General features: G+C 35.9%; 1 protein-coding gene across 1 annotated transcript in view; it reads right to left on the bottom strand.

Annotated features, from left to right (window-relative positions):
* SEMA3C (semaphorin 3C) overlaps nt 1–21,646 on the bottom strand; it is a 123,630-nt gene that overhangs the window by 51,228 nt on the left and 50,756 nt on the right. Inside the window, exons 3-4 of the mRNA XM_021384467.1 lie at nt 3,080–3,240; nt 639–701 (exon numbers count right to left, since the gene is read on the bottom strand). Of these exons, the coding sequence (XP_021240142.1) occupies nt 639–701; nt 3,080–3,240 (224 nt within the window). The remainder of the gene's footprint in view (nt 1–638; nt 702–3,079; nt 3,241–21,646) is intronic.

Genomic DNA, 21,646 nt, shown 5'->3' with positions numbered 1-21,646 from the left:
TGTTCTGTATTTTTTCTTACAACTTATTTTTCTTTTGTCAACAAAATCTACAGCCTTGTCTATAAAATACTGCAGTCTTACAGACTGTAAGATCAAATCACTTTAGGAGGACACCTGTGTTCAAATAGAACTCTACCAAAGACAGGATCTGCTGTATTGTACCAATGTATCTTTCAAAACAGTTCATTTCTACCTATTTTCTACAAAGAGAGCAATGGGATGTTATCATCCAATTTAAGTGCTTTGGAAGGTATCTGCATGTAGACGGAAGAATAATCAGATGCCATGCAAAATGAATCAACATAACCTCTCCATGGTCTGTGTTTCAAATGATTCTGGAGACCATCCTTTTCTCTCCCAGTAAAGCTACTAGGTTTTTTTTTTTTTTTTTTTTTTTTTTTTTTTTTTTTTTTTTTTTTCCCAATTTGTCAAATTCTGAAGGTGCATTCTGTTTACATAGCTTAGCTTTTCATCATTTCAGTTTGTCATTTGGTCTGCAGAGCATTTAAAATGCAAAATAAACACTTCTTTCATTTTGCTTTTGGTTGCAGTCGAGCTGCTCTGATTTTACTGCCAAGAACATAATGGGTGTATGTGTGTGTGTATGTGTGTAGATATGCATGTAGAGTATAGCTTACTGTAGGATCTTTGCCAGCCATTTTGCACTCTTCAACCTTGTTTGCTGACGCTGGCCACAAAATCTGTGAGGAAATAAATATCTTTTAAGTAACATAATTATTACATAATTCATTTTTATATAACAAACAAAAAACCATTGCGTTGCCTTACACTAATAAGTTAATATATTGATATTTTTGACATTTCGATTATAAGAATTTTAACATATAAGAAGAATAATTTCTGTTTTAGAAGGTAGTAAATGAAATAAAGACTTCGGTCTTTGATTGATATAAGTTACAATTATTAGATAATTTGAAGATAAGTTAATGAATGTATTTATTTTTCTTCTAAACAAGTGAGATTTTTCATCATCATCTAAATTACTATTCACTTTTTTTTTTCTTTTACTGAACTGCTATAAATTGTAAACAGTGGAAACTTGAAGTCAAAAATACAGTAAGAACATTTCTTGTCACAATTATTAATTTTTAACAGTAAAGGCTTGCATATCTTATCCTAAAACCTGATTAAAACCTTAAGATTTCAAGCTGATTTCTTGATTTCTTTCCAAGATTTCCTGCACTACAGATAGCTTTCTGACAAACATTAGAATGTCTGAATATTTATCTGAGCTATACTCAAACTCTCATGAGCTTCTTCTGTTATTTATCTTCATTTTGGAGTAGAAGAGACATCACTTAGAAATTTCTCTCTGTAAATTTAATAAGTGACATGATCTGATAACATTTAGCCTCAACATAGCCTAAATAACAGCATTAAAATTTCTCTCTCAATATTAACATATATGTTAATATACATATATTATGCAGAGAGTTACAGGTTCATATGTACATAGCGTTTCAAAATGGCATAAAATTAGTAAAGTGAATTTGTTATAAAAATAAATAAAGTAGAGAAAGAACGTGTGGAACTGCAAAGACTAATTACGAGCCTGATATTGGGTGGTCACAATCACTGCCAAAAAACTTTGGGTATTTTGCTTTTTCTGATTTTCTGAAATTTTATTTTGGGCTTTCAAAGTATAAATTGACTGCTGAAATATTTCATAGTGTTATATTGCAGAATTTAAGCCATAAAAGCCTTTGTACATTACCAAACTCTGCACAGAGTCAGAAGCAACCTGTTAAGGATGTGCAGTGCACGACACAATCACTTCCAGATCAGGTTAGCAGAATCATTGTGAGATCTAAATTAGTAAGAAGGCCACACTGGCCACTTCCAATTAAAGAAGGCAGCCCCATTACAGATGTTTATTTCCATATCAGTAGAAGGAAGACAGACATATTCATACCAACACACAAATGGGATTTAATTTAAAAGTGTAAGTTAGAGAGTTAGCTCAGGCTCCCCACACAATCAATTCTTGTAGACAGGAGTGCACAGAGGGTGATTCAAAGCACAGCCTAATTTAACCACTCTTAATCACTCTTCAGTGGGGCCTCCTATCTCTCTGCTGACACAATAAAGCCTTGACTCTTAAATATTGAACTTCCCTACCACAAGCTGGATCTCCCTGCCCCTCGACACTCCTGAAGCTCAGTAATAAAACCCATAGATTAATTTGGTATAACAAGGCATACAGGATACATTTAAAAGTGCTGTTGTAGGTCTAATAACCTGAAGATGGGTGAGGCAAAGTCTGTAGAGAGGTAATTTCTCTACAGTCCACTTTCTCGGCACACAAGTATTTCTGCAGGCTGCTTATTTTAAAAGCAGAAAAGCTGGATTTGATTTGCCTCTGAAAATAAAAAAAGGAGTCTCAAAAAGTTTAAGTATTGATTTGATTCTTTTAATAAAAAAGGTGCCTAAAACAGTGTGGGGAGTTGTGACAGAGATCTTGGAAAATGGCATCTCAGCAAGGGAGAGAAACAGACACAAAAAGAGTGAGATGAAGGCCACACTGTCCAAAAAACACTAAGCTGGTGATGGCTCATCTGTCCAGCTGAAGGGTAAGGGCCAACACAGCCATAACAAAGACTGAAAAACAGTTCAGAGATTAAGATTCAGAGTGAAAAACAGAAATAAACATAGTTGGAGGTTAAAGTCAGCTCTCTTCCTGTTGTTTTTTTTCCCTGTGGCCTGAAAATGATAGCATGTATCATATTCTTCCTTACAGTCTCTTTTTTTTCAAAGTGCATCTCTGAATTATCTTAAATCTTCAAGAGGAGTGGAAACTATCAACCCGTATAAATTTTCCTTATGGGGCCAAGCCATGCTGAACATCACTTCAAAACAAGTTAACAGTTGAACACAAGGGCTGAGGAGCAGCTGTACTAGCAGTTTGTTCATCTTGCATTACACATAAAACAAGTACTAACAGTTCAATAAGGTGTGGACCTGGACTTCTGCCTACTGCAAACTAATGAAATACACATTTTTGTCTTAAAAAGAAATGCATACAGTAAAGAAATCTTGGATTCTCAAAATAAATACTTACACTAAGAGGGTCTTGGCTTATATTATTGATATTCAAAGACAGAATGTGATCTTTGCTGCCCACATAGATCCGATCCTGATCTTCATCCATTAATAATATCCTGTAATCCAGAGGACTGTGTGATATTCTGTGATATTCTGAGGTCTTAGTTTCTTGCAGCTCTGAAATAGTAAAGACAGGAAGTTTGCAAATATGTTCAATTTCCATTCTCAATTCAAAATTGCAACTCTTTTTCAATAAACAAATCCTTGAACTCAACTAAGGCCAACAAGAGAAGAAAAACCTTTATCAGACAGTAACAATACAGTAGTTTGAATGCAATTCCCACTTTGAATGCAATTTTTTTATATACTAAGTAACTACACATAGCTCATAAAAATCCAGCATTGCTTTTATTCAGTCATGTAATGAATCTTTACTTTAATGAGTACAATTATTTACAGCTTTGGCTTTTAAGGAAGACCATACATTAAATTGATCAATATGTTCAATATATTTTGAAGTTTATGACAGCACAGAATCCACAAAGTGTGTACAAACTACATAAGAACAGTTTATTCGATACTCCTGACTAGGTTTCATTGACAATAGATTTTTATTGTTTCCAAAGTCCTTTCTTTTTTTCCAGTTCTTCATCATCATGCATGGCTTATTTAAAAAAAGTTGAAAAAATAAAAAAAAAATGTATTTGATCAAGCCTAGATCTGTTGTTTGTTTATGGGATTTGGACCAAACTATCCGAAATGTAGAACTAGCTCTTTTGTTGTTGTTTTTTCCTTCACTTAAAACTTTCTTCAAGGAATTGCAGTGAAAAATATCCTTTGATCTCAGCAGTGCAGGATCAGGCCTGTTTCAGGAATAGCACAAGCATCTGTAATGTAAGTATTACTTGCTGCCCTTGAGAAAGATCAGCCTTCCTGTCTCTGCTTGGCCAATATATTTTGGCCTCCATTCAGACTATTCTTCTTCCCACTAATGATAGAAGGGATATTTTCTCAAGAATTGATGATGGAAAAAACAAAATTTTTATAAATCTCGCATTGCATTCAAATGTTTAACATATAATTATGATGTGATCAGGGACATGTTCCCTCTGATTTTAACAGGGTGGCAAATACAGAATACAGATGAAGCCTTCCTAAATTCATAGATCAAGCACTGAGCCCACATCTCTTGTAAACTGTGTATCTGTGAAAATCAGACTTGTCACTGCTTCTAAATCCTGTAAGTTTTTTGTTTTTCCAAAACTCAAGGGTTTTGCTCAATCATCTTCTACAGATAAGGGTAGATAATTTGTCAAAAATTAGTCATGTTAGATTTTCAGATGACTAAATCAATGTGGGCCAATAATATTTTGGAAAGCAAAACTCTCAAAACAAAAAATATTTCTGGATATTTAGTCCATATTAAAAAAAAGGGTCAGTAAATATGTACTTTCTGTAAAACATATTTAGCTGGAAGTACATGTTTTTTCTAGGAGAGGAATTTTTGACAAGCTGGATACAACATAGAGGGAAACTGCAGTCTTTAAGAGGACTGAGTTATCTCTTTACTGTAGAACTCATGATCGAAAGAACTCTTAACGGAATATGATTTGTATTGATAAATATTATACACAACCCTACTTAGTTTTTGTATTGATTATTACATGGCTTCACAGAAAGATGAAAAGTACCTTTGATGACTGAAAGATATGATGTTTTGATTGATTTAGACGTGATAACTTTCAAGAGCAAATAGTTTCCTACATGCCTTTATTTATGGTAAGATTAAAGAGATCAACAATATTTCTATTTCACATTTTGCTCAGCAAAAGTTAAACATTCAGTCAAGGCCTACAGGCTGAGCTTAAGAGTTTAAAATGAAACTGTAGTCATTAAATATATATGAAAATTGCCCAGATAATTTTCAGAAATCTGTTTTCAGTCATTGAAAAATCAATTGTTTTACTCTATTTAAAAATACATTTATGTAAACATTTAGCTGGGACTTTCAAAAGCACCTGGGAGACTCATTTATACTGCCATTAAAATTCAGACCCTTTGCTCTCTCAGAAAGTCTCAGACTGACCTTCCATAACATGCCTGAGAAGCTAGTGCTCACCCTCTTTCCTAGGTGGGTTATTAACTTTACTGTAATGTTTGCCAGCTCTAAAGTGAAACTGAACCATCTCGTAACTGTATACTGGATATGCTAGAAAAGCACAGACAGACTGGGAAAGGCAGCAGTTTCCAGCACAACGCTGTGTAAATGTGAGCATATTGATTGCACTATGTAATGTCCTCCCTTACAGTTTCAGTTGTTCTTAGAATAAACATAATAGTAAGTAAACCATGATTGACACACAAATAGCAACAGATATTTATTTTCCATAGCCATTACTTATAGAAATCCATTACTTTTCTGGATTTTTAGCCTCTTTGTAAAGGTAATTTTCTTTCTTAGGCATCAGAAGGGTACTTTGTTTCTATCAAGCTTCTGATTAGCAGAACACCGCATTACAAGTACATAGCTTATGAAGACTCAATGCCATGTATATGACAGAAGGGAAGCCCTTGAATTCAATACAATACTGCCCTAAAACAAAGACTTTCACGATTTATTACCTTTATTTCTTTCAGAGCTGAAGCGTATAGTTCATTAGCCTACTAGAGGCCCCAACCAAGTGGGGAGGGAATTTATAATTTATAATTATTTTCTTTTCACTCAACAAAATTTACCACACAATCATCTAGGAATTATTATTATTTTTTAAATTCACTATCTAGATGTTGTTAATTAGAAAGTGCAGTGGCTGGAAAGATGCTGAAAGGTCTTCCACATTCCCTTGTATAAGATTTTGGAAAAAAATGAGATAAATATTTACAGTTTTTTTAAAACATATTTTATTCCCTGCTTTGTGAATTTACCTAGACATTAAAGGCAGTGAAGTCTCTATGGAGAATAATGTCATAGAAAGATCCTTGTGAATATTAATATTTTTCTATAGCAATCAAAGTAAAGTTTATAATATATTCTATAAGCAAATAACTGCCATCACTAATGATGCAAGAGTAACCTTTGTCCATCCTTCTTCACAGGTCAGTGAACTAGGTTTTGGTTTTCCTAGGATGATAACACCAATAACAAGTTGATTCCTACTATCAGAAATATGATATGGCTGAATAGCTCTCTTCTTTGAGGAAATACAAAAGTATCAACGAACTTTCTCCCCACAACTGTTATTATTGAACTGCACATTTTGGAGCTCCCAGTGACCAGGAGTTTTCTGTGTGCATAGCGTACAGCTTACTAGCACTCTATAATTATCCTTCTAATCCACCACATAAAAGTTAATACAAATATTATGGAGAAAATGATGTGCTCTCACAAGAGGAAAATATATATTTGTGCTGTATCTATTGTTAACATCTCAAAAGCCTTTGTAATGCTAAAAACTCACTGTGAACAAAGTAAATTACAGCTATCAGAAACTGGAAATCCAGGAAAGTGGAGATATCTCCTTCCACTGACAAACAATCTGTCGTACCTGAGCTGTTCAAACTGCACGTGTACACATGATCCACTCATCAGGCAGTCCTGTGAAGTCTTAATTCATTACTTGACGTGACCCTTTTAACACTTCCTAGTTCACATTCACTGGTGTTTGAAAACATAACCTGACTTTCTTAATATAAGGGATATAATAATCCCCAATATGTAAGATAAAACAAACCTTAAGGTAAGTGACTTCATCAGTATAAATCTTATACTAATATGGATGCTTGATACATACAGTATTGAAACTAATGCAATATTTAGTGACACCTTCCTAGGCAACCACCCCCAGCTCATGTCCAAGGCGCTGAGTTTATCCACAGATGAGATTTAGGTGGTCAGAGAGTGCATGTCGACTTCTCAGTGCTGAACTGTCTGCGGGTTTCCAGGCTGGCAGGGCTTCTTTAAGTCAATCTAGGACAATCTGTCAAGCTTTTAATTTAGGATCCCCTGTGGTAAAGTACAAGAAATAATATGTTTTCCACCTCTTTCCTGTTGGCACAGGAATTAATCCTCAGAAGGTTTCTTTATGGGGAAGCTTCAGAGCAGAAGCACAGATTTAGACATAAAAAAAAAGGAATGAAGTATAATAAAGTATAGCAATGGATTTACACAGAGAACAACAGTGAAGAGGAGGAATCTAGATTTCTGGAAAAAGGTTCTCCACAGGGAAGCTCTGCTGCTCAAATTGGCACGGATTTTACATAGCCTTAGCAATTTGAAAGTGAGCAAAACTGCATTGTTTTTCTTTTATTCCTTCATGAGCTATCGGTGCCACCAGCAGCAGGCCGTGTGTACATCCAGCAGTAGGCTTGAACACATTAGCCCCAAGTAAATGAGACTGTAAGAGCCTCTTAAGTCTCATTATACCATTAGTATGTGCCAACAAATGTGCCAGCCCATGCCAAATGTGAGACTGCAATATAAAATCTCAGCTTCTATGAACAGGAATAGAACAAATTTTCCTTCTCTCTTTTTTTCTTTTTCTTTCCCAAGAAATAAATACTTAAGCAGAATGATGTTTTTGCTTATACTGTTTAATGGAGATGGCACCATTTTACTCCTCAGTCATTTTTGAACATGTGAAAAAAATCATTTGTGCATATAAATTTAAAGAGACTGTAGATAATGCTGCTGGCTTTGAAAGGAATAGTTACATATTTAAAAAATGTGAGTGGAATCAGAGGTATTTGAAAAGTAAAAAAAATATTTTAAAGAGAGGAAAGCCAGAAGAAAGGCTCTTTTAAATTATATTTTTAACATCTTCCTTCTCATTTTGCATTGACTAACTTAGCTGTTTTGTATCCTTCTAGCAGAAATGACTGGAAAAGAAGTAATTAAAAGATACGAGATTTCATAAGAACCTAATCACTTTAACTATTGTTTTCTTTCTCTTATTTCTGATTTTTTTTAATGTAAGGAAGTAGAAGACATTTATTATTTTTACAGTTTACAACACAACTGTAGAAAAGTACGTTATTTATTATATTGCTTTTCAACTATGAGATCATACACTGTGACTACTTGCTTATGTTTGCAAAGAGAACACAGAGAGTCCACGTATTTCCTTCGCAAACCTTCAAAACATGTCACCTTTGCTCTGTCAATATACCTATTCTTTAAAAAATCTGTATTGATTCCTTTCACTTAAGGGAGTGAGAGAGCTGTTAAAGCGTTCTGCTGTAGCTCTTGCAGTGTTCAGACTACAAACCAACCCTCAGCCCACTCCCAAGTGAAGCTGATAATAAATGGGCCCAGAGTTGTTTGGCCAAAGAGCCATCAGCAGCCAGATGTGCTCCCTGTAAGTCTCTTGTGTGCCTTAACCACTTGGGGCCCAAAAAGCTCAGGTGGACCTTTGACCTTTTCTTTCTTTCTTTATCTCTTCTTCACGCATGAGAAGTATTGCCACTTTTTAAAACCCTGTTAGAATGAAACTTGTCTTTTTCTATGAAGAGGCAATAGGCTTATAAGAACTGGAAATCATGAGCACGCTTGCTAGCTTCTGACTGTCTGACAGGCTTTGAGTTACGTTTTTACCTCAGGAAAAAAAAAAAAGAGTGAGTGCAAGGGGAGAAAATAGATTTACAAGTGCTCATAAAATCAGAGGCTAACTAATTAACAAGATCACTTGGAGGATAGGGAGGAAGGGAGTTCAGCAGTACAGGTTGAAACAAGAGCCCACTTTGCCCAGAGTTAAAACATACAATTTTCTAGGAGGAAACTTAAATTGCTGTATTTGGAATGAGGATAAATAACACGGAAATGTCAACAGTATATAAATGTGATCCAATTTCACTATATACCTTGAATATGTCTTAGTATATTTGCTAAATGAGTTGAAAATGGAATTTACATATTACTAGTCTATGATAGTGAAGTCTTTTATAAATAGAAATAATAGTGCCAAGGTGAAGTCTTTAGAGAATGAGGCCCAAAGGTCTAGTGTGTCTGAAGCACAATCTGTCACCTTGGGCAGCTCAACACACACATTAGGAGCAGTAAAACGCTCAATAGCTCTTTGTGAAGGGGGACCATGTGTTGATAGGAAAACACATAGCAGTTAATAGCTAACTTTAAGCAGAGCATTCACATATGTCTATACACAAATCCCTTTTTACAATTCACAGAACACGCAGAAGTCCTAAAATCCTAGTAACATGGATTATTAACCAGCTTTTGTTGAGGATTTTCAATATTTGTTCTGAAATGGTAATCACTTGTGACAGAGCTGTTTAATTACGATTTTCTTAATATTGCTTCCACAACTATCAGAATGTTCTCCTCTTTGATTTGCTGAAGAAGGACAGGTAGACCTGCTGAGGTGTGGGCAGCTGCCAGTTTTGCACAGGAGGAATGTGCTTTCTAAGCAAAGGCAAACACACAATGAGAGAAAGTCACTTGCTTCTGCATAGCAAACTGCAGCAGCATGGCTCTGTGGCACATTCATCAACGCGCCATATTCCATCAGGTTAAGTGCATTTTTATGGCAGCTTTATATTATGAAGAACAGACACTATTAAAATGCTGGGTTATTTTTTTTCTTTCTTTTTGATTTACAGAGATATTGTCATGTTGAAATCATACCACATTCCACAACAGAACCTGGAAAAACATCAACATTTTCCAAACTGCAGTTGCACAGCAATTCCAAGTCTTGCCAAAGATTCCAATATTGAGATTCCTTCACTGAAAATTATGCACGACCACCCACACCCTTCGGCCACACAGCCTTGTCTGGCTATAGACACTTCAAGGCATAACGTTCAGATTATTCCTCCACTTATCTCACAGTAAACATGGAATAATCCCTCTGAAATTTCGATAGGTATTTTAATAAAAATGCTGAAATGTACCCTTCTTTTTTTTTCAATAGGCAGAGTGCAGTTATAATTGTACTGGTCATCAACTTTACTCCTTAGGATGACTTGGGTGGGGAACATGGGGAAGGGGTGTGTGAGTGTGTGCATATATGTAAGAAGATGTCTCACTATATAAGACACCAGATGTTTTTGGTCTCACAACCAAAGAAAAGACCTTGGAAAGCGTGGAGGTCTGCATAAACAAGCCAACTGGTATTAAAATTACTGCATCTGAGGTAGCCATGTTGTATGGCAGCCCTTTCTGTGCCTTGTGTAGAGAGTTAACTGCTCTCCAAGAGTTGCATACTTCAAAGTCTGCACACAGTAATGAAGAGTTGACTCCTTTGCTTCTTTTTGAAAAAATGGAGATGAAGGTCTTTGCCACCTTGCCTAAGACTCCGCAAGCAGAACCACTCTCACCCTCTAGCCTGTGTGCATGTGGTGGCTTTGCCACTGGGATCTGATATGGCTTTGTTTTCCAGATTCAGAAGTGAGAAGCTTTAGGCTGCCAAATATAACAGTAGTTTTGACATGAAGTGAGTTAAGAAACATCAGCACATCCATAGAGAAGTCATACAAATTCTACTGGGAGAAGTAAATCTTCTCATTGTAATCTCTTGTGTTTTCTTGCTCTCTTTTTTTTCAGTTGAACCAGCAATTACATCATTGCAGGAAAGGCAGTGATTGCTTCTGTGATGCTCATTCGCATACAGAAATGTTCCAAGAAGCTATCACACTAACTGGCCAACTGAAGCCCCTACTGCATGCAGACATGAAAACTCTTTGATTCATGTTTAAAAGAAAGATGAGAAATGGAAGAAAGGGAATTATTATGATTGTCTCTCTAAAAAATGATTTAAAACTTAAAACAGTGCTATTCTCTTACTAAAAACTGGCAAAAACATGAGACTCATGAGAACTGTTCTCCCCATTTGTTCATCTTTATCCCTTTTACCTCTGGGAGGAGAAAGAGGTCTGCATGGACTTTGTATTAGTTTTGCATCTCATTCAGGTTGCTATTATTTATGATGAAAGTAATACTTTTTAAGTTGAGGTTTGAGTACCTATTTGTTCCCCATAAATGTGAGACAGCTTAGGGCATCTGGGATATTTTTGCATGTCAGGGAGGGAAGGAGAGGAGCAGGGAGAGTGTAAGTAAGGTTGAATGAAAGGCAGGACATTTTACTGCTAGAATTGTCTTTGCAAGTTTACCTTTCTGTTTCAGTGCAATATTGTACTTCGCAGTTTTACCAACGTATATAATGAAGATTTGTTTTGTCCTTCAAAGAACTGACAAAGGCAGCCACTCCCAAAAAGTGCAGTTTTCAGGGGATAATAAATTTTCATTGAACATTCATGGAGAACTGGAATAGAGAATTATTGAATACTGCAAAATCTCCTGCACCTTAAATAACTAAATTATATTATCGGTCTTTTAAATTCTTTTCTGACTGAAAGACTTTTCCACTTCAAGTCACATGCACAGTCTTTCCTTTTCTCTCCACGCATACTGTTGCTAAGCTGCAGAATTACTCTTAGGGCCAGATAAAATAAAAACTCATTGAGAAAAAAATAGCTCAATCACCAAAATGTTTTATTATGAGTTCTGTAATAAAATATGAAATCCCTTCACTGTGGTGAGACAGAAGAACTCGTTTCATTATATTTCTTTTTCTCCTTCAAAGAGCAACCTCCCCAGAGATTCAGCCAATCTCTCCATATCTAGGATTGGCATTACTGCCCATGCTGCGGTAATCCCTATCTTTATTGATCCAACCAACTTTAGCTGTGTTCTAAGCCATGCCACTTTATCCACAGATCTCATTCAGAGGTCACTTCTTGCCCTTATTCTGTATAAAAAAGGGAAGCTTAGTATATGCGGGCTTGGATACAATTTCATTATTATTATTAACGTTTTAATCAAATTAGGATTAGCTAACAAGCAAACATCAGACACAAAAAGATCAAGCTAAATCCCAAGTGCTTAGCTTTTATTCATTCTTCAATAAAATAATGTTAAATTTACTCAGCCATGAGCTGAGTAAGGTTTGGAGGGCAGTATTTCACATTCAAAAGAATTTCACTCATAAAGTCATTTCAATGGACTGGTAAATTAATGGGTGACATTGTTAGACTTTGTCAATAATGAATACAGAGGGTTGTTTGTAAAAGAAGTCATCTATATTAAAACAAAGAAACAGATACGTGGGATGGTGGTATCACACACAACTAGGTAAACCGCTACTTCCTATTTTATTTTCTTGTTTCCTTTAACTATCAGTATGTCAGTAAACGATGTGTATTTATCTGTTGTCTCCATATTAGAGAATCGTCTCTATATACTGTTACCAACTTAGAAAGCTGCCAAGCTACGCTTTACATCTCAGAAAGATGAAAGAAGCACATATCCTTTCTGCACTATGTGAGAAAACAAAGCAGCTGGAGGTTAACAAATGGCATCCTTCCTTCAGTGAACCTTCAATGAACCTCTACTCCAACATGCTGCCAGACGGGTCATTATACTGGAGATAACAAACTTTATCAAGACAGAAAGCTACATTTGATTCCAGAGCTCTTTCACAGTTCTATTTACCCCAATCTTCTCTTGATATTTTTACCTTTAGAATAGAAATAGGAGAATAATAGAAAACTTCTCCATGATATTCTTCATTCCATTTCTAATATTTATGTGTTGTTCTTCATGGTTAAATCATCCCTTGTAATCTAATTTGGCCTCTTTGATTTTGCATCCAAGAGGAGAGGCCATCCAGCATTTTGTGCTGACAGAAAGCAAGCTGTTTTCTGGACGTGGGTGTTTGAGAGGTTTTCTGAAGTCAAGGAAAGCTTAGCTTGTGAGAAGAGTAAAGGTAAAGTCTACCCTTAAATATTTTCCTTATTTATGTATGTATGCATGAATGTATGTATTTATGTGTATTAATACTTATCCACTCCCATCAGAATAGCCATGTAGTTACATCAGATTGCATATTGATATTTTTTCCAAATAACTTGATACCACAAACTGCTTCACTAGACACAGTTTGGTCATGTCTCCCAGAGGATTTCAGAGGCTGGACACAACTGGAAGTTATTAATTTCATCATCAATGTGCACTGTGTTGCTCTACACTCTCTGATTGTTATGAGTATTTTCACTGGTAAATTAATTATGACTTAGGCTTTTTTTCTTAATGTCAACTTCAGGAACAAAATGTTTCCAAAAGTATGCACTGAATACCATTTTATTTATGCTTACTTTATTTCTATATGGATTTGGAAGCTGGAGGGTGGTCTGTCACTATTACATGCCATTTACGAGATGTGGCTGTACCTATTGCTGGCTCAGTGGGAGTGAAAGAGTGCTACACCCATGCCCCGTGGGGAGATGTGTTCAGTAGGTAGCAAGCTTGCTGTTTAAACACACAGAACATAACCATATTTCATTCTTTTTCGCACCATGAAGACTGACACAAAGAGTGAATTTAGCAGCACATTCCAGAGCTGCATGCTACCATCAATCTTCGAGTGATCACCAGCTGGTATTTGGGTGCGCAATAAAAGTCATATTTACTGGGCTCAGCCTGGCGGATTAGAGTCCACTCAGCTCTAAATCCCATTCTGATGGTATTTTGCTTTCTGACTTAAGACTTGTCACATAAACATATGAGTTACATATGTAAAGTGGAGTTAACAGTTTACTGTTTACTTGACTGAACTGTTTTTGGGTTGTATTTAGTAATGTACAAAAGAGCCTTTGAAATTAAATGAAATAGCTGGAGGAAGTTATTTCAAGTGTGTTTCACGTGCAAAAGGAGAGGTTTTCTTGTTGTTAATGTTTTAAATCCAGACTCTTCAAGCTTAATAAACTCAGCCAAAACTCTGGTTTGGATTTAAGAGATAACTTTTATGCTTTTCTGTTTAGATTTCATCTGAACGGGAATCCATTTAAATAAACAAACCTTCTGCAGTCACTCACTCCATGTTTAAACTAGACTTGCCATATTTATTCAGCAGGATGACCATCTACTATTTGGCCAAGAGAAAGAAAAAGTATAAGAATCTCCCCTTTTGCTTGTCCAGAGATAGCAAAAAGTTTTAGAGAAAAGCTACATGTTTACATTCAACTCTGAGTTACAAAGAATCTCATGACTAGAACTGTACCACTTCTAGATAATTTTTTTAGGCTCTAATGGGAGTGAGCCTTTAGTTCATTTGGATATGCTGAAAACCAGCAAAGAGAAAAATGAAGAAGAATGGTTGTTTCAGGTAAAATTAAAAAAGAGCCAAGAAGAGTAACATACTCTGCTGAAGTACTTTATGGATCTCTTACAAGTTCAGCTTAGAAAGAGCAGGTTCACGGAACAAAGGACTGAGAGCAGTCCAAAAAGGAAGGGTATTTAGATTCCCGGCAGACTAAAATTGGCACACTGCAAGTATAGGATAAGAAGCGGTAATAGGTAGGTGGATAGTACAGGATAGAAGTCAACCACGGTCAACCACTTAGATCTGTAGTAAACTATTAACTGTTCTAGAGGATGATGCAACTGCCCTCAATACATAACTCTGTGTACTTGATTCTGAAACCAAACAAAAATTCCACTAACTTTACAGGCAACTTTGTGCCAAAATTCATAGATTGATTCCTTTGTGTATGCCCTGTACTCACATGTTGGAAGCATAAGCAACATAATATGACTATTCATTTAAAGCATAATATAAGAACACCTAGAACAAAGAAGATTTGTTTCATGATCAGAACAGGGAACTGTAAGTCAGAACTCCCGGGCACTTGCTCTCTGACCTTGAACAAATCTCTCACTCTCCATTTACGCCCATCTAACCATCTGCTATATGTTTACAATCACACTTACCTACCTTTAAGGATTACTATCAAGTTCAACTAATGCATGTTTAAAAAAAAAAAAAAAGGAAAGGAAAGGTATTTTTATGTTCAAGGTACTATTCTAATTTACGTCTCTGTTAATGATTTAAGCTTATTGCATAATATATTTAAATCACTCAATTTTACACGTTTACATGCTTTAGTGTTTCTCTTGCATATAAAGTAATGCTGCTTAATGCACAATTCATTGCAGATCCATTAAATAGATAGTGTCACAAATTCTACTGTAATAGAAAGGAAATCTCCATGAGAGAGAATCATGTGATTATGAAAGAGTAAAGAAAGACAGTTCTGAGTGGCTTTCAGACTGAAATGTCTTTCTGTCAGAATTTGTTTACTAGAGGCTTGTTAACTCAATTAGACTTGTCCGTGAAGAAAAATGCCAGTTACCTTCCGTACTCTTAGCTGGAATTAAAAATATTTTTAATAGCTTAAATTTTTCAATCTAGTGTTTAGAGCTTTCACTACTATGTTTATTTATATCTATATTTTTACTAGCACTTTTAAATAATTTCACTTTCATTGCATTTCACTATATACTTCAACTGTTCATCAGTTATTAAAAACTAAATCTAATAACTTCTACTTTTATTAAACTAATCCTTCAGTGCTGCTCCCCTTCCTTGCCTCTATTTACTGTTCAGTGCTGGATTACTTTTTCGTTAAGTTGCACTGAATGATTTTTGAAGTGGAATTTCTTGTGTCAGACACTGAGTGCAGAATAAATAATTTCAGCTTGTTTTTATGTATTTTTGGCAGTTTTATACTTTAAATCCTAAATATTAACCACTAGAGACACTGTAGTCTAGAGATATCTGTCTTTCTGATTTGTACTGCAGAAGTTATCAAATCTATTCCGTCTTTTGGGAATATAATCTGACTGAGAATTACGACATTTTATGCAATTCAGGGTTTTATTGTCCCTGACCAGCAGTCTGTTGACCTCATTTTCCACTACTTTGCTCCCAATTTCCGCTCTCAACACCACTAAAATCAACAGAGATCTACTGGTATAAAATATAGCTAAAGCATTAGAAATCAGTTCTTAACTCTCCAACCAAAACCAGCTATCAGAAATGAATTCTTCAAATTTAGCAAATTTACCAGTTGGCTGCAAATGAAATTACAAAAAAGTGTTGAAATATGAGCTCATGGTGAGAAATAACCTAGAAGTACAGACCACTGGACTCTACTCCTGCTATTACAACTGAACTGGAGAGCAGACAATAGTTCTTAGATATGTGATTCTCAGCTTTGCAATATGTGTCAGACTGTCACTCTAGTAGTGCAGCCCGAAGGTGGAACTGAGAAGAGCAGAAGTCTCCAGCTTCCTGGGAGAACACTTCAGGCATCAGAAGCCTTTCTGTCTTATGCTTATGACTGCCACAGACCTTTGGGTGCATGTTGATAGGGCCTACCCACGCATACAAGGCTTGTGAAAAGATTTAGGCAGAGAAACACTTCTGCATTAGCCAATCCAATTCAAAGACACAGACTACAGGATATGCCTAGTAGTACAGCTTTCAGGGATGAATATTTCTGATTACAAGCTAGGATGGATTTTCCTTTAATTAATATCCTGAACTTAGGTTGATAATTCCCATCCAGATGTCAGTTTAGATTCAAAAATGTTATGCTGGTTATGTTCCATGTTATCTTTCCTTCCTATACTACACTTATGGTGTGTCTCAACTATTGTCATCTCTTCTACAGTTAAACCTAGTACAGCAATGTCCTTTTACCTTCCAAAATATGACTACCAAAAGGATTCACCAATAGCTGTTGAATTCATAATAAAGAAAACAATCCAGAGTTTGATGAAACGTTTTCCATTTTGTACTTTGTCCTGTTTTACGTACGCCATACTTGAACAGTCATGCAGATATGATATGGTTACAGCCAGACATCGAGTGCCTGATCCAAATTACAAGATGCAAAGCCGGCTGACCTAGACTTCTCACTGCCTAACAGACAGTCTTTCCCTTCATCAAGCCAAATTAATGCACAGTTTTCTGAAATAAAGAATAGTGACACATGAGCCTAACACATTAGTCCACATTGATTTCAGTTTGCTCTTTGTCATTTATTTCAACCTTCTTGCAGTTTCCTGTTTCTTTCTTTCCTTCTTTCCTTCCTGATTAGGAAAAAGGCCTGAATGATTAACTCAGACTAGATATCTAACATTTACAAGACAACACAAGAAGTAAAAGTGAATCTTCAATAAGATAAAAATTGAACTAGGTTTTTTTTTTTGTTGCTTACCTCATTCCTCAAAGGCCAACTGTGACAGAGACAGTAAAAAAAAAAAAAATCAATAAAAATCTGAAAACTGTTAACTGGGTGTTTTGTTTGTTTCTTCATTTCAGTGGTGGAGTTTTTGGCCATGGAAATGAAAAAGATTTAATTCCTTGTATACTGAATGTAAAATTGCATCAAAACTTCCAACCAAGACAAAAGAAAAACACCCACACAGACAGGAGTGTCATTGCCATGACAAGTTCACTTGCTGGATTTATAATCTTAGAAGGAAATTGACACGTGAAGAAAGGAAGGAAGTGAAGACAATAAAATATCTGCAATTTGAATACATTTACATTTATTTCTTGATAACATTAAATGCTGTTTAATCTCCCTCTGCCCGTCACACACTAGGGAAATGCAATGCAAAGGTCCTGGAAACTATTTATAGAAGCAATCAGAATGGGACTCTTCACAGAAGCAAAAACAATCATGTGAATAAATGCAAGTTCAGTCAGGCTGCATGTCACTGATATTTACGAACTGTTCACAAAGAACTCTGTGCAGATCATATAATCAATGCAGCTTCTCTCCTTCATTTCTGCTTTCTTTTCTTCAGCTCTCTAATAAAGCACACGTGGTACTTTTAGCTGGTATAAGATTGTGGGCATCAACTGAGATGACAGACAGTTCAAATACAAGCATGAACAATACTATGCTTCCAAAATTTGGGTAGCATTTATTCTGTAAAATTATAAAATGCAGTTGCTGTAAGACCATTTTGTTCTGTGCACTGGTTCACAAATTATTTGTATTCAGCAAACAATCTGCTTAAAGTAGCAGACTTTATCTATTCAATTACAAAATACAATATTTTAAATAGCCAGTAAGTTTATTTATGGCTATTGTTTTATTCTAATTAAAATAAAGCCTAGCAATTACATTAATTAATAGTGGTAGTGTGTTGACGTATGTCTATAGTGAATATAAAGTGTAATTTGTTTGAACTGTTTCTTCTGATGGAATGATATTGTTACTCAGGAGACAGTACTTGGCTAGATTTAATTGAACAAAGAAAACTATGTCAATAGCCTTGGGAAAAACCTTCCAATCAGAAAAGAGCAGGCATTTCAACAAGCTTGCCTGTGTACTGAAAAAAACTTAAGTAGAAAAGGCATAAAATAACTGCTGATGCCAGTTAAGATATGAGGACATAAAAAAATACATTATCACTCTGGAATAGACAAAGTATTAAAATATTCCCAGAATCTCATCTATTAATTAAATGTCAAGCTAAAAAGCACTTAATTATAATGGGTGTGTATGTCAGAATACAGCACTGTGATAAAGGACAGGATATTTCTGATTCCATTTCATGCCATGGAAGACAAAGTTCTTACATCTATTGCCTGCTGGAGAACTCATTAAGCCATCGCATTTTTTCCTATGTCTTCCCTCTAAAATGACAGTGAGCAGTTTGCCTTTTAGCTGTTCTTCCCCAGGTTTTTCATAGTAAAAAACCCCACATTTCTGGCAGCAAGGCCCTTTTAGATTAACATGAGTTCGACTGCTGACCAACTGCATAACTGTGGGCGCATCATTTCAGTTCTCCATTTTTCCTTCTGGCTTTGGTCTCTCTTCTTTATTTAGATCATAACCTCCTCAAGACAGTTTATGAACTTCTGTGCAGAAGGCCAGGGACAGCATGTTACATAATTTCAGTTTATTGTAATATTAACACAAAGAAGTTTTATGGTGGCTTAAAGGGGTTCGCACAAATGCTCATTTTTAAGTAGATTTTAAACGGTGGTTTAGGCTGACAGAATTTAGGCACCCAGTATGTGTTTCAGTCTCAGAGCAATATTCATTTAGGACACATTCCTGCAGGTTGCCTTCTGTCAGCTTCACTCTGCTAGGAGATCCAGGATAAATACATTATCATTGCTGCTGAATCACTCAGCCACATTAATGACTCAAGCCAAGGCCAAATCCTTTGTGGCAGTTAGGATTACAAACAATCTAAGCATCATCCTTTGGAGCAAATAAACAGGCAAGGAACACGCTGAAAAGTGATATGTAATGATTGCCTTTGAATATTAAGCAAGGCAGGTCAGTGGAAGGTCAAAGATCTTTTTTTGTGGAAGCACAAACCACCGACCCAAAGTCAGAATTGCCATTAGGTTAAAGCAAGCCAGCAAACACTAGAAGAGGAAGAAAGGTAAGTGCATGCTTTCAAAAACTGACAGCTTCATCACCCTTTCTGACTTAGTCAATACTTATGCAATTAAGAGAGGGCTCAGCAAGTCCATTTTAAGATTTCTAGGTTATCTGAAGGTATGAACACAGTTTGTACTACTTTTTGTTTTTCAGTTAATACATTCTTGTCCCAAGAAGGCATGAATTTTCCCATACACAGATAGGGTAGGCTTCAGGAAGTCATACAGTCTGTTGCAGACATTTGCCTTGAAGTACTAAAAGCTCCTTATACTCTCACTAAGAAAGAAAAATGAGTTAAACAGAGCAGGGGGTAGCTTAGATTCTCTGAAGGGAGCTATGGAGGAACCTGCCTTGACTTAATGAGTTGAAGAAGGGTCTAAAGAGATGAGGCTTTAACTCCAATTTACTAATAGTTCTCAGTTTACTTGATCTGCATGAGGGCACACATAATAGTGTCAATTTCCCCTCAGATATCAAAGCTGGTAGAAAGCATAAAAGATCACGGGCAATTTTTAAAACACCAGATCCCATTGGTCAGTGGTTCTATTTTTTTCTCCCTTTTATGTTAAAACGCTGCAATTTATTTTAATTCATTCAACTTGACCTGTTACAAACTTGCAGGAGTCATCAGCAACAAGAGAGTGTAGCCTTAAGAAACTTCCTCCTTCCTTTTATGTACTTACAGTGTGATTATACATTTTCAGAGCTTAACAGTCCAATGTATAAATTTACACCTGTGCTTGCTCCTATTGTAATTAATATGACTCACAAGAGTGCAGCAGGAGTGCTGGCTGTATTTTCAGCAGGACAAGGTTAAAAGGTTAAAAGAAAACAGGAACATTGAAGAATTCAAAAAGGATACAAGAAGAAAATGGAGGCAGATTTTCATCCACTACAGTTATAATATGGTCTCCTCTAAGGTACTTAAGCACTTCAAATTTAACTTAAAATATTTTTTAAAAATCTCAAAAATGCAGGTTAATGCAAGTTAAGCATGTATAACTGCTCCGTTGGACCAGCCTTTAATTTCAGGTATAATAAGAAAGAGAAGAAAGACAATCACATAGAGGGAAAAAAACAAAAACAAAACCACAATCAAGGAAATGAAAACACTGAGTTAGTTATTACTAAATGGGAATAGTGATGTCAGTGATTTAAAATGCATATCAATGTCTTACTGAAAGATAGGAAGATAGATTTAGCTGGATATTGTAAATATACACTGGGCTGTCACAATTATGTTACTATCCCAGCAAAGGAAACAATCAACAACAATTAAGAGGGTCGTGGAAGAAAAAAAAAAAAGAAAAGAGCAAAAAGAAGAGAGGAAAATATCATTTTAGAAATAAGATTGCCAACACAGATGAAAATTGGTTTGCATACTGTTTTCCTCCTGTCTCTATGCAATCTTGCCCGCGGGCATTTAAGGACAGTCATTTTTAAGATTCCTTCTGGGTTAAGGATACACTGGAAAGATACTCTCCAAACATTCCAAATGCTAATATATCTACCTGATACTTTATTTTGTCTGACAGCGATAATTTATGTGAAGTTCAAAGCAGAACTACAGCTCCGTATAACAAGTTGTATTGAAACACAAGGCAATCTCTGTCTGAAATAACAGCACCTTTTTAAGTCAAAGAAAAGAAATCAGAAACTTAAAGAGGGAAAATGACCTCATAAAATTCATCCAAGATCACAACTGGGAGAGGAACTAACTGCCAAGCCCACTGTGAAGTCCCAGGAGATCAAGGGTAGCACCTTTCTCTAAGCAAAGAGAAATCATTTGGGGAGTAGTCATCCCCAAGGAGGCTGCACACTGCAGAGCCAGGATCCCTCCTCAGAGCCCCAGTAAAAGTCTCTGAAGCCCTTCCAATGTCCTTGAAGTGACTAAGTACTCTGGATACCTACGTGCATGGGCAGCAAACTAACAGCATGTGCTTTAGGAGAAAAATGTGGAAAACCCATCTTTAAACATCCATTAGTGGTTTATAGCTTAACTAAAAATGTCTGGAAACACAATGAGAATTTATATTTTGTTTATGGGTTAAAATTATGATATTGAGTGACCAAGACATTTCATGAAATTTAGTCCAAAGAAGTTCAAATTTTACTGTCTGGGAAGGATAGGTTTGTTATATGAGGTCTGCCTCAAAAGAAATGCGTAGTATTTCATTATGTTGGCCCACAACGTCAGAGGTGGATGTTGGTGGGATAATAGTAGAGGTCAAACCTTCCCAACAATATTCCAGTCCATTTTTTTGTGGAGAGGAGAGGAGGAGAGGAGAGGAGAGGAGAGGAGAGGAGAGGAGAG

The sequence above is a fragment of the Numida meleagris genome, chromosome 1 (assembly GCF_002078875.1).
Source record: "Numida meleagris isolate 19003 breed g44 Domestic line chromosome 1, NumMel1.0, whole genome shotgun sequence".
Taxonomy (NCBI): domain Eukaryota; kingdom Metazoa; phylum Chordata; class Aves; order Galliformes; family Numididae; genus Numida; species Numida meleagris.
Note: the sequence above shows the minus strand (reverse complement) of the source record. Positions and strands in the feature narration are given on the sequence as shown.